Here is a 13401-nt window from a genome sequence, read left to right as displayed (position 1 = left end):
ATTAGGATTCAACTTCCAAAATTTAAAGGATGCCTTTTTTCCATTAATGGCCTCCATTAGTCTCCTGTTTAGCCGCGGTGGCACTCTTTTGGTCCTCCTACTGTCTCTTTTGATTTGGGGTCTGCATTTAGTCAGAGCCTCTATTTTGGTGTTTTTTAAGTAGCCTCCATATTGCTTGCAGGTATTTACCCTGGGGTCTGCTCTTTTTAATTTCCACGTAACTAGCATCCTCATTCGCATGTGATTCTCCTTTTTAAAAATTAAATAGTACTCTGGTGGGGTTTGTTGGTATTTTCCCCACTACAAGGTTGTTAAATTTAATTGCATTAGGGTCACTATTTTCAAGCAATGCAACTATAGTTGCCTCTTGGAGCAGATCCTGCACTCCGCCTATGACTAACTCAAGAATTGCCTCCCCCTTGTGGGTTCCTGGACTAGCTCTCCCAGAAACAGTTATTAATGGTGTCTAGAAATTTTATCCCTGCATCACACCCTGACGCAGGGATCTCAAACTCAAATGACCACGAGGGCCGCATGAGGACTACTGCATTGGCCCGAGGGCCGCATCACTGACACCCGCCCCTTGCTGCCCCCAGCCCTGCCCCCACTCCACCCCTTCCATGAGGCCCCGCCCCTGTCCCACCTCTTCCCTGCCCCCATTCCAACCCTTTCCCCAAAGTCCTCACCCCAACTCTGCTCCCTCTCTGCCCCCAGGCAGTGCAGGAGGGGTGCGGGATGTGATGGGGACTCAGGGCAAGAAGTTGAGGTGAAGGAGGTGTGTAGGGTACGGCGGGGGCTCAGGGCAGGGAATTGGGGTGTGGGGTGCAGGAGGGGTGAGGGGTGCAGCAGGGGGTCAGGGTGCAGGGTGTGGCAGGGGGCTCAGGACAGGAAGTTGGGGTGCGAGAGGGTGTGGGATGTGGCAGGGGGATCCGGACAGGGGGTTGGGGTGCGGGCTCCAGCCTGGCACCGCTTACCTAGAGCGACTCTAGGGTGGCAGCACCTCACTGAAGAGAGAGGCTCAGGACTAGGGCAGAAGGGCAGGGGAAGGGCAGCTTGCCCTGGCCCTAGTGAAGAGGGACACTAGGACCTGCCGGAAGCCGGCAGCCTGCAGAGCGGAGCGGATTCAACGTGTGCTGCAGGCTCCAGGCTCCGGGGCAGTGAGGAGGCAGCAAGTGGGTGCCGGGAGACACTCCGGGAGGGGGTGCCCCAAACATTGGGGAGCAGCGCACGGGGAGCTTAACAGGCACAGAAAATAACTCGGGGGGGCGGGGGTGAGGGGAGTTTGGCAGCGACAGGAAGTAACGGGGGGGGGGGGGGACGGGGCGGAGCTCCACGGGCCACAGGGAAGAGCCCGCGGGCCGCGTGTTTCAGACCCCTGTCCTGATGTGACATTTATCCAGTCAACATGACCATAGTTGAAATGACCCATTATTATTGCATTTGCTGATTTTGTAGCTCTTCTAACTTCCCTTTGTATTTCACAAACACTGTCACTATCCTGGTCAAGTGGTCGGTTGTACACCTCTACCCCACTATAACGCAACCTGATATAACACGGGTTTGCATATAGCGCGGTAACAGCAGGGCTCCGGTGGCGCTTTGAAGGGTCCAGGGCTCCGGCTCCGGTGGTGATTTAAAGACCTCTGGGCTCCAGCCGCTGCGCCCTTTAAATCACCGCCGGAGTCCTGCTGCTGCTACCCCGGGGCTGTGGCAGCGGGGCTCCGCCGGTGATTTAAAGGGCCTGGGGCTCCCCGCAGCCGGAGCTCTGAGCTCTTTAAATCACTGCTGGAGCCCTGCCACCACTACCCTGATATAACAGCGTTTCACCTATATTGCGGTAGGGATTTTTGGCTCCCCACGACTGCATTATATTGGGGTAGAGGTGTATGTTTCTACTGCTATATTCTTGTTATTCATCCATGGAATTTCTAGACATAGAGATTCTGTGATACAATTTGATTCATTCAAGTTTTTTCCCTTATCTGACAATGTTTTGGGTTTTTTAAAACATACAGTGCCTCTTCCCCACCAGCACGACCTACTCTGTTGTTCCCCTATATTTTGTACCCTGGCATTACCGTGTCTCATGCTGCTGCAACTGCACTTCTCCGGAACCCAAGCTGGCTAGGTTTAAGCTAGCTCAGGTCAGTCAGCTCGAGGCAGTCACCCAGTCATTGCAGTCCGGTCATACCCTCACAGTAGCTCCTCAGCTGGCACCCAGCACAGCTTGTCTGCAGGAAAGGATCTTGCACATTATTATTTTCGACAACTGCAACAGAAATTGCTCCTCACTTTGCAGAGAGTAACTTTGAAGAGCTTCATATAGCTGTAGCATTGCTCTGTAGGGTGATTTTTGCAGAGTCCCACTTCTTCAGCGCACTCTATTTCTAGATTTCCCTTCGGTTTAAAGCATAGGCAGTGCATATTGTGACAAAGTTCTTCCTCTGCCTTGGTGGGTTCTGCACTTATTGGCGGATTTGCTCGCCTCAGAGATTCACGGCAGCCCTCAGTTTGGCCACTTTTGCGAGTTGCTCAAATCTGCCGTTCACTCAGCTAACCTCATCACTGGCCAGCATGGGGAAAGGGAGGAGAACAATCCCCGCAGTCTCTGCTGATCCACCTGGTGGGTCGGGGGAAAGGCCAGGGACCTTCCCCTCTGGTGGGACCTATAGTCCAGGTCAACTCCTCTTATATCCAATAGGGGGAAGGGGGATGGGGGGAACCCAGGCCCGCCCTCTACTCCGGGTTCCAGGCCAGGGCCCTGTGGATCACAGCTGTCTACAGTGTTTCTTGTAACAGCAGTGTGGCAGTTACAACTCCCTGGGCTACTTCCTCATGGCCTCCTCCCAACACCTTCTTTATCCTCACCACAGGACCTTCCTCCTGATGCCAAATAGTGTTTGTACTTCTCAGTCCTCCAGCAGCAAACCCTCTCACTCTCAGCTCCTTGTGCTCCCCTCACTGACTGAAGTGAGGTGCTTTTTAAACCAGGTGCCCTGATTAGCCTGCCTTAATTGATTCTAGCAGCTTCTTAATTGGCTCCAGGTGTCCTAATTAGCCTGCCTGCATTAACTGGGTCCAGCAAGTTCCTGATTGTTCTGGAACTGCCCCTGTTACCTTACCCAGGGAAAAGGGACCTGCTTAATCTGGGGCTAATATATCTGCTTTCTATCACTCTCCTGTAGCCATCTGGCATGACCCTGTCACAATATACAAATCCTGGACCTCTTTTGCCTTTCAGCATCTAGGCTCATTTAGTCTATACCAGGGTCTTAACCAGTCTCCCTGACAGCCCTCCTCTCTCTCTTGCACTAAACAGAAACCCTTTGTGCCTCTAATGTGCTGAGGTATCATACTAGCCATACATCCAACATGGTATCTACCTACTGAACCTACGTGCTGAATTTATTAGTCTGCGCCGAAGAACAGTTCCTTTTTAAGGACTTAGATAAAGTTTGAACAAATGGTTCCTTCTGAAGTGATTTAAACAAAGCTCTGCTTTGTGTGGTTGTAGAGATAGCACTTTGCATTTGAGAGTCTCAGGCCAACTGTGGCCTTTCAAATGCAAAGGGAAAGTTGAAAGGATAACCTGCATTTGGTAGCCTGTTTGTAGAATGAAAAGAATAAAGTGTTGACATGAGTGGGATGAGTTGTCACCCCTGGGGTGCAGTCTGGGAGCTGTGGGAACCGCTGGGCCCCTCTAACCACTCAGTTAGCTTGGCCCTGCTCACGCTGTTTGGGGACACAGCCAGGCCCTGTTATCACCCAGCACGACAGCAGGTGGCGCCACATACCCAAACTGACCCACCTGAGAGAGCAGCTTCACCCAAGCTACTCAAATACATGCAGCAGACAGCAGCCAATTTCCCAGCTTTCCAGGCACGCAGCCTCTCTTGAGTATAAACCAAAAATTGTACCGTCTTGCACTGCACAGGGAACTGTACAGCGTAAGCTCATAAAATTCGGCCCCTCCCTCAATGTGGAGAGGAATATGCAACAGCCTTTGCCCCTGAGTTATGATTCCCACACATTTCACTCCAATTCACTGGTTTAGATAAAGCAAAAACAAGTTTATTAACTACAAAAGATAGATTTTAAGTGATTATAAGGGATAGCAAACAGATCAAAGCAGATTATGTAGCAAATAAACAAAAACACAAACTAAGCTTAATATACTAAAGAGATTGGTCATGAATTAGCAGATTCTCACCCTATAAGATGATACAAGCAGGCTGCAGATTCTTAAGAGGCAAGCTGCAGTTGCCTTACAGTTTGGAATCCCCGGATGTTCCATTTACAGGCTAGAAATCCCTTTAGCCTGGGTCCAGCACTTCCCCCAGTTCAGTCTTTGTTCCGCAGGTGTTTCCAGAAGATTCCTTCTGTGGGGAGCAAAGTACACCACATGATGCCACTCCCCGCCGTATATAGTTTTTGCTATATAACTCTTTGTTTCAAAGACTGGTTCCCAGACCAGTTTGTGGAAAAATACTGACATCCCAAGATGGAGTCCAGCCTCATGTGGTCTGATCATGTGGCCTTGTAGAGTCATAGCAGCCATTACTCGGCGGCTGTCTGTAGTGTTCTCAGGAAGGCTCCCCAGGTGCGAGATAAACTTCTTCTAAGGCCTATTGCTTTTTCCTAATGGCCCATTGCTCTGAATAGGCCCTTCCCACCCAGATATCTAGACTGAAAGCATCTTGTCCAGTGGGCGTTACCCAGGTGTAACTACATTTGAAATACAGATACATAGGCAATATTCATGACTTCAGATACAGAAATGATACATGCACACAAATAGGATACTCATATTCAGAAAATCATAACTTTCCCAATGACACCTCACATGACTTATCTTGCATAAAATGCATCATAATTATACTTTAACGATAGCATAATAATATCACTATGAAGAATATGGGGTGCAGTGTCACAATGAGTACTTCGTACCTTAGCCTTTTAATTCAAGGCAAAGACCAAAGATCCCCTATTTCTTATCCAATCTAAAAATATAGATCCATTTCCGTCAAAAGAGGGGGAAAGCAGCCTCTTCCCAGTGCACTCAGTTCTGTCTCCTCTTTATTAGGACTGCTGAATAATTGCCCATAATTCCAAATAGCTCCTTCTCTGTCCCTCTTGAACATTTTCTGCATAAATAGGTGATATTTTTTCCAGAGGTGGCTAAGAGTTGCAGGGTGGACTTGCATCTGAATCACAACTTTCTCAGATTTCTGGGAGAGCAACATTCAAATTTGGGGCCATCTCTGCATTGCTCTGTTCTTTCTGGAGCCCTCTTCCCAGCTCACTTCATTTCTCTGATTCTGGTAATCTCTTAACTCAGATTAAAAAGGTACAGTAAACTCCTGTTGTGTTCACTTGTCTATCTTGGAAATTTTTGCACTGAGAATCTGTATGTGATGGGAAATCTCTCTTAATAGACAGACCTCTGAACAATATAAAAAAAGGTATTTGCATCATATCTTGTCACCATTTCATGTACCGGACTCCTAATTTAAAAATGCAGTATCTAAAAGCAATGTCAGGAGATGACCTTATAAGCTTTGCACTAGGAAAACCAACCAAGACTGAGTGTTAAGGGAGAACTACATATGAAGCATATGCTTGGCTTACTTTGAATTGCAAAGTCACTCTTCCTTGTATTCCACATCCAGCAAACAATTGATGCAATATATTTATTGATGGAAAGGTCAATTGTGTAGGGTCATTTTGTGTGTGTTAAGTACTGCATTTCTCTAATGACTGATGAAATGTGTCATCATCCAGCCTTGAAAGGTTCTAACACTTGTCTACTGTCTAAAGAGATACAGAAGTGTTCATTAGGCTTTCCCTCTTGTCTGATCTGTTTCAGGTTTGTGCTGGTAAATTTAAAATGCTGGATCACTATGGGACGAAGTGCGTCCCCTCTATTCTGGGGGGGAGGGATAGCTCAGTGGTTTGAGCATTGGCCTGCTAAACCCAGGGTTGTGAGTTCAATCCTTGAGGGGGCCACTTGGGAATCTGGGGCAAAATCAGTACTTGGTCCTGCTAGTGAAGGCAGGGGGCTGGACTCGATGACCTTTCAAGGTCCCTTCCAGTTCTAGGAGATGGGATATCTCCATTATTTTTTTTTTTTTTTTTTTTTTTTTTTTTTTATTCCATTGAGTGCTCCTCAAAACACAGCACTGGGCCAGGGACTCAGCAGAGAAATGGACGTTAAGTTAATGAGTAAATCAAAGACATTCTTCTTGAATGAAAATGGTGCCTGCAGATCCAAAGGTAGAATTTGTCCATTAGAGCTGGAAAGGTTTTCTTTTGCCAACTCCACAGAGTTTAAAATAAATGAGACAGTAAGTTCAAAAAGGTTGCAAGCAGTGCTAAAGTCTGGGTGGTGTTAGTTCAGCTATAAAAAGTGGTTTCTAACATCTGCAGAATCAAAGCATCTACTTCCAGCTTTCAGATGGCTCCAGTCATTGCCAGACTTTACCAGTTTGCTGCAGGGTTTTTTCTTTTCTTAGTGTCTTTGGGGTTTGTGGAAGGTGGGCAGCTGCTGGTGATCCCTCAGGATGGAAGTCACTGGCTCAGCATGCGTGCAGTGTTGGAGAAGCTCAGTGAGAAAGGGCATAAAATAGTAGTGCTTGCTCCAGAAGTCAATTTGCACTTGAAAGAATCAGAGCATTACACAAGGAAAACGTATGCTGTGCCTTACACCCAGGAAGAGCTAGACTATCGTCTTCATTTGTTTGCTAACCAGCCCTTTCATGAGGTCTCCTTCCCTACTATGATCATAGAAGCATACAGCAGCGTCATGTTTGTACTGGACTTGTTCTTCTACAACTGTGACAGCCTCCTGCAGAACAGAGAAATCATACGATACTTGGAAGAGAGTAAATTTGATGCACTCTTCACAGACCCAGCCTTGCCATGTGGGGTGATCTTGGCAGAGTATCTAGCCATCCCTTCCGTGTACTTCTTTCGTGGATTTCCCTGCAATTTAGAGCATGCAGTGACTAAATGTCCAGACCCTGTTTCTTATGTCCCAAGATGCTATACCAGCTACACCGACCACATGACATTTACCCAGCGAGTGCTGAACCTATTTGCTAGCTCTTTAGAGACACCACTGTTTAAGGATTTGTATACCAAATACCAAGACATTGCCTCAAAGTTTCTCCAGAGAGATGTGCACTTACCAACACTTTACAGAAATGGCTCCATATGGCTCCTGAGATACGATTTCGTGTTTGAGTATCCCAAACCAGTGATGCCCAACATGGTCTTCATAGGAGGTATAAACTGTGAGGAGGGGAAGAACCTATCTCAGGTACGTGGCAGAGTTTCACAGATTATAGAAGAAAACATATATGCTCAGGAAGAAAGCATAGACAAGATAAGGCACCAACATTAACTTTTCCACATAGCATACAGTGGGGTGGGCAAACTATGGCCTGCGGGCCGGATCTGGCCCCTCAGGGCTTTGGATCCAGCCCGCGGGATTGCCACCCCCGTGGCGCTGCAGGCCCCATGCTGCTCCCAGAAGCGGCCAGCACTGCGTTCCTGCAGCCCCTCGGGGAGGGGGGCAGAGGGCTCCATGCTCTGCTCTTGCCTGTGGGTACCTCCCCCGAAGCTCCCATTGGCCACAGTTCCCTGTTCCCTGCCCTGGCCCCAGTGCACACCACTGCCACCCCAGAGCCTGAACCTCTCCTGCACCCCGCACCCCAACTCCCTGCCCTGAGTCCCCTGCCGTACCCTGCATCCCTCCTGCACTCCAACCCCTTTCCCTGAGCCCCCTCATACACTCCGCACCCCTCCTCTGCCCTAACCCCTTGCCCTGATCCCCTTCCTGCACACTGCACCCCTCCCACACCCCGCACTCCCTCCTGCACCCCAACCCCCTGCCCCGGCCCTGCAAGCAATTTCCCCACCCAGATGTGGCCCTCTGGCCAAAAGGTTTGCCCACACCTGGTGTACAGTGTGTACCATCTTAGATATATGCTGTAGTGTGTACAGGGCCGGCTTTAGCAGGTGCGGGGCCCCACGCCGGGACGTGAATTGTCTCGCGCCCCCCCAACTCTGTCCCGGCCCCACCCCCTCCCTGCCCCATTGGATCCCTCCCCAAATCCCCGCCCTGGCCCTGCCCCTGCCCCCAGACCCACCCCGTCCCTGCCCCATTGGGTCCCTCCCCAAATCCCCGCCCTGGCCCCACGTCTTCCCTAAGCACGCTGCATTCCTCCTCCTCAGTCCTCACCCCTCCCTCCCAGACTTGCGCTGATCAGCTGTATGGTGGCGCAAGCGCTGGAGGAAAGGAGGAGAAGCAGGACGTGGCTTTTTTTTTTCCCCGCTCCGCCGGCAGCCCTGGACGTTGCGGGACCCTCTGAGGCACGGGGCCCCATTCCGGGGAATTGGCCAAATCGGCTTAAAGCCGGCCCTGAGTGTGTATATATAGTAGACACATTTTATGATATGCTGTAGTCAAATACAAGTTATTGGGCTGAGTAGCGGGGTAACAGTGAAATTCTATGGCCTGGGTTATACAGAAGGTCAGACTAAGATGATCTAATAGTTCCTTCTGTTCTTAAAATAGATGCATCTGTGAAGCGATGTATAGACAACAAGTGAAATGTAGGTGATTTAACATTGTTATGAGAACTGTGGAGCAGGCTGTGAAGGCCCTGGGACCTCATTGATTATTCCAATGCAGCTGGGGAAAAAAAAACAACCTGTAGGCACTTGAGTAGGGTTACCATACGTGCTCTTTTTCCCGGACATGTCCGGCTTTTCGGCACTCAAACCCCCGTCGGAGGGGAATTGCCAAAAAGCCGAACATGTCCGGGAAAATGGCGGCTCTGCTCCTCCCCTGACTCTTCAGCTCTGCTTAAGAGCCGAGCTGCCCGAGCGCTATGGGCTTTGGGCAGCCCCCATGCCTCCGGACCCTGCGCCACCGGAGCCTGGGAGGGGAAGTGCCCGGCTGGGGGCGCAGGGTCCGGAGGCAAGGGGGCTGCCCGAAGCCCAAGCGCTACCGGCTTCACGGTTTGCCGGGCAGCCTCCAGACCCTGCGCCCCCGGCTGGGCGCTTCCCCTCCCGGGCTCCAGCTGCGCTGGGGAAGTGCCGGCCGGGGGCACAGGGTCTGGGGGCTGCCCGGCAAACCGTGAAGCCGGTAGCGCTCGGGCAGCCCTTTCCGCATGGCTGGGAGTGGGAGGGAGGACGGGGCGGGGTTAGGGCGGAGTTGGGGCGGTGCTGGGGGTGGGGAAAAGGGCGGGGCCAGGGCCCGTGGAGGGTCCTCTTTTTTTATTTGTTAGATATGGTAACCCTACACTTGAGTAGCAGTGACATCAGCATTATTACTCTATATGGCATCTTAGTATAGGGCTTGTCTACACTACCGGTTATCTCGGCAGAACTTATGTTGCTCTGGGGTGTGAAAAAGCCCCCCCCATGACATAAGTTACACCGACCTAAGAGCTTCTCCCGCCGACATGGCTACTGACTCTCACGGAGGTGGATTTATTACACAGACAGGAGAACTCTCTCCTGTCAGCATAAAGTGTCTTCACCAGACACGCTACAGCCAGTACTGGGTTTACAATGGCACCAGAGGCGCCCTGGCACCAGGCCCATGCTCAACAGGGGCCTGTCAGCCCGCTGGGCGCTGCACTTCACTTGCGCTGCCAGCCGAGGGGCCACCGCAGGGTGGCTCCTCTCCTCTCCAGCCCCTCCCCCGTGCTCTCTCAACTGTCCAGCCAGCCCAGGTATCCCCGCCACGCCCCGCCTCCTCTGCCCACTCGCTCCTCCGCCGGCTGGGCTGGGGAGGTCTCGGGGGTCACGTCCCACAGAGGTCTGCCTGCCCTGCTCCCCAGCGCGGCTCCGGCTCCGGATGGTCTTGCTCTGCCTGCCACCTCCTGGGGCTGAGCTGCCTGGGACCTGTGCAGGGGCCGGCCTTGGAGGGGGGGGAGGGGGGTTCTGAGGGAGGCCAGCCTGGGCAGGCCCCTTCCACTCTGATCCCTGACCGGCCCCAGCTGTGATGCTGGCTCAGCCTAGGCAATGCAAATAGCCCCCACCCAGCGGGCCAGTGAGTATGGCTGTGGGGCAGGCAGGGCAGGGGGAGTGGGTCTCTGGAGATGGTGCTGGGCAGTGGGGGTCTGTGTGGGGTACTCCTGGGCCCCAGGGGGAATGAAAACAGCCCAGGTCCCCCTCCTGCAGTGTTCTTTGCTTCCCTGCAGAAAGTGAAGGAGGAACGGGGGGTGGGATCGGGAATGTTCATAGCATAGTTTGGGGCCACTGCAAATAGAGGCAAGGGGTGGCGGCCATATGGGGTGCAAGGTCACATGCCACTGTCCACCCCCTTCCCCCCCCTTCTGTGAACGCAGAGCTGCGCAGCCCAGCTGAAAAAAGAAGGTGCTGCTCAGCTCCCTGGACTTTGCAGCTGAACGCCACCTTCTGGGTCCTAGTGCTGGTTAAAGCTCCCTTCTGTGTGCTGGGACCCATCCTTCATTTTGTACAACAGTGAGTGCTCACGGTGGGGCAGGGCGTGGGATGGGGAGGAGATGGAGCAGTGGGGAAGGGGCATGGGATGGGGAAGAGAAGGGGATGGGAATGCGGGGGCCCAGCGTGCAGATCCCCTTGGCAGGGGCTGGGGCTCCCCTGTTAAGCAGGCCCATCAAACCTTCACCCTGACAAGACCCATCTCCCCTGCATCTGTACCATCCCAATGAGCCCCCCAGATGCCCTCCCCACTAAGCCCCAACCACCTACACCTAGACCCCCACCCAAATGAACCCCACCTCCCCTGCACCCAGACCCACCCCCACCACTCCCCTCTGAGCTTCAACCACTGTCACTTGGTCCCCCCTGCAGACTCCCATTGCCCCTGCACCTGGAACCTCCCTATGCATCCAGATCCCCCACTGAACTGCCTGCATCCAGACTGCCCCACACAGAACCCTCTACTCCCATCTGGATCCCCCCACACTAAGTCCCTCTGGACTTGGATCCTACTGCCAGACTGAGCCTCCCTGCCCACATCTGTTGTGCCTGGTGCAAAAGGGACAGGGCCCCAGGGTGTTTCTGTGGCAGGCATGGCCCTTGTGCTGTGTCAGGGTCAGGTTCAGCGTCACTGCCAAGTCCCTGTCCCAGGGGGCCGGGGAAGGCTGCAGGATATTCTCCCACCTCCATGCAGCCAGTGGCCTGTGCCCCCCACTGCCATGGTGGAGCTTCCACATTTATTTATTGTAAAAAAAAAAAAAAAGCGGAATTTTAAAATATTATGCACAGAATTTGATGCAGAATTCCCTCAGGAATATGGGGCGCTGTACAGCTGTGTTGGTGGGACTGTGAAGGGGGTGCTGGACAGTAGGGGATCTGTGGGTGGAGGAGCTGGGCAGGGGGTATGGACTGGTGTGCAGAGTGCTGTGCAGTTGTGGTGGGAGGTCAGGGAGAAGGGTCTCTGGGCAGGGGGTGCTGGGCATAGGGATCTATGGGGGAAGTCTCTGGATGAGGGGGCACTGGGCAAGGGGTGCCGTGGAATGGGCACGCTGGCAGTGCAGGGCTGGGCAGACCAGTGTGTGTCTAGCAGTTGTGGGTTTGTAAACAGTGCCCTTGTGCTGGGCTCAGTGAGGCCACTCCTGCTGCGCTGTGCCTCATTGCCCCCAACCGGCCCCTTGCTCTGCAGACCGCCCCCCATCACATGCCCTATTTCCCCAATGGAGGCCCAGAAATATGTTTGGCACCAGGCCCACAAAAAGTTAATCTGACCTTGGCTACAATGCAGCTGCCCCGCTGTAGCGCATCTGGTGTAGACTAGCCCTAAAACAGTGACTGTAAGAGTCCCCTGCAACATAGCAATATGTTAAGATGAAACAGCTGTGCTCTTTTATCCCAGGAATAGGTGTCATTGTAAAAGAATAATAGGCTATAATGGTTAAAGAATTACTTGTTCTTGGAGCATGTTCAATAGCAAAGATTTCCTTGAAGGTATCTTGTAGGAGCAAGCACACCCATTGTCAATTTGCAATTCTAATGTCAGGCTTTTACAATCCCTAATCCCCTCCCCGTTTCATAGGGTGCAGCCATCTAACAATAAACACTTGACAAACTGACAAGGTACATGGTTGGAATTTTGAAGTGTTGCCATAAATCCACAGGGTGTGGTTATTGGTATAAAACTTGGCCATATATGGCTGTGCGTACGCACTGGGCTTTCAAAGGAGAAATGTATCCTGGGGTTCGTCGTCAGCGCGCACTTACCACAGTGCTGCTTCTTTTCATGTTCTTGTTAAGTTTTGCTGCTGCTGGGAAGCTGCTTGTGATGCCTATGGATGGAAGTCGCTGGCTCAGCATGAAAGCAGTGCTCAATGAACTAAGGAAGAGAGGACATGAAATAATTGTTGTTGCACCAGAAATAAATCTGTTCATAGGAGCATCAGAGTCGTACATGATGAAAACGTATCTTGTGCCTTTCACAAAGGAAGACCTGGATGGACATTTTCTCACGTTTGCCGAGACCAATTTTAAGGAACAACCTTTTCCGTTAAGGATTATTAAAATATTTGAAAATGTTAAAAACACCTCTGCTCTGCTCTTAGCCACTTGCACACACTTACTGTACAACAGAGAGCTGATGGAATACATTGAAGGGAGTAACTTTGATGCTGTCTTTACAGATCCCATGTTGCCTTGTGGACAGATCATAGCTTTGCATCTTTCTATCCCTTCTATTTTCTTCTTACGGGGAATCCCATGTGGTGTCGAGTCTGAGGCTGCTCAATGTCCAAACCCACCTTCTTATGTCCCAAGAATGCTTTCATCTAACACAGACCATATGACATTTACCCAGCGTGTGAAGAACCTATTAATCAGCTCATCAGAATCCCTTCTCTGTGACATTGCTTATTCACAGTTTGAAAGTCTGGCCTCTGATTTTCTGCAAAGACCGATGACCATGAAGGAACTTTTAAGTCATGGATCCATTTGGCTGAAAAGAGTTGATTTTGTGTTTTGAGTATCCCATGCCTGTGATGCCCAATATGGTCTTTATTGGAGGGATCAATTGTGGACAGAAGAAGCCATTGTCTCAGGTTAGTGATTTGTTTGGTGGGGGGAGGGATAGATTGGTGGTTTGAGTATTGGACCCCTAATCCCAGGATTGTAAACTCAATCCTTGAGGGGGCCACTTCGGGATCTGGGGCAAAATCAGTACTTGGTCCTGCTAGTGAAGGCAGAGGACTGGACTCAATGACCTTTCAGGGTCCCTTCCAGTTCTAGGAGATAGGAATATCTCCATATAAACAAAACAAAAATACTGAAGTTGCAAGGGAAATGCTGTTAGCAATCACTTTATTATGTGCTCTGTACCATCTATAACTGTATATCTAATGTAGACTTGGCTGAAAAAGTCACATTGTTTCATGT

The 13401-nt window shown here is 51.2% G+C and overlaps 2 protein-coding genes across 5 annotated transcripts in view; both read left to right on the top strand.

Annotated features, from left to right (window-relative positions):
* The window catches only part of LOC128845295 (UDP-glucuronosyltransferase 1-6-like), a 130119-nt gene that overhangs the window by 69491 nt on the left and 47227 nt on the right, over positions 1 to 13401 (top strand). The window contains exon 1 of one of the 4 annotated variants that reach the window (XM_054043767.1): positions 6440 to 7318. The exons of the other annotated variants lie outside the window; for them this stretch is intronic. Within the exon in view, the coding sequence (XP_053899742.1) occupies positions 6455 to 7318 (864 nt within the window). The 5' untranslated portion in view covers positions 6440 to 6454. Of the gene's footprint in view, positions 1 to 6439; positions 7319 to 13401 lie in introns of those variants that run through there. 4 annotated transcript variants of the gene reach the window in all.
* On the top strand, positions 12006 to 13067 carry LOC128845298 (UDP-glucuronosyltransferase 1A1-like). The gene has a single exon (XM_054043772.1). The coding sequence runs from the start codon at positions 12098 to 12100 to the stop codon at positions 12989 to 12991; it is 894 nt and encodes a 297-aa protein (XP_053899747.1). The 5' UTR covers positions 12006 to 12097; the 3' UTR covers positions 12992 to 13067.

This window comes from Malaclemys terrapin, chromosome 11 (assembly GCF_027887155.1).
Source record: "Malaclemys terrapin pileata isolate rMalTer1 chromosome 11, rMalTer1.hap1, whole genome shotgun sequence".
NCBI classification, from domain to species: domain Eukaryota; kingdom Metazoa; phylum Chordata; order Testudines; family Emydidae; genus Malaclemys; species Malaclemys terrapin.
This window is presented reverse-complemented; position numbering and strand designations above follow the sequence as displayed.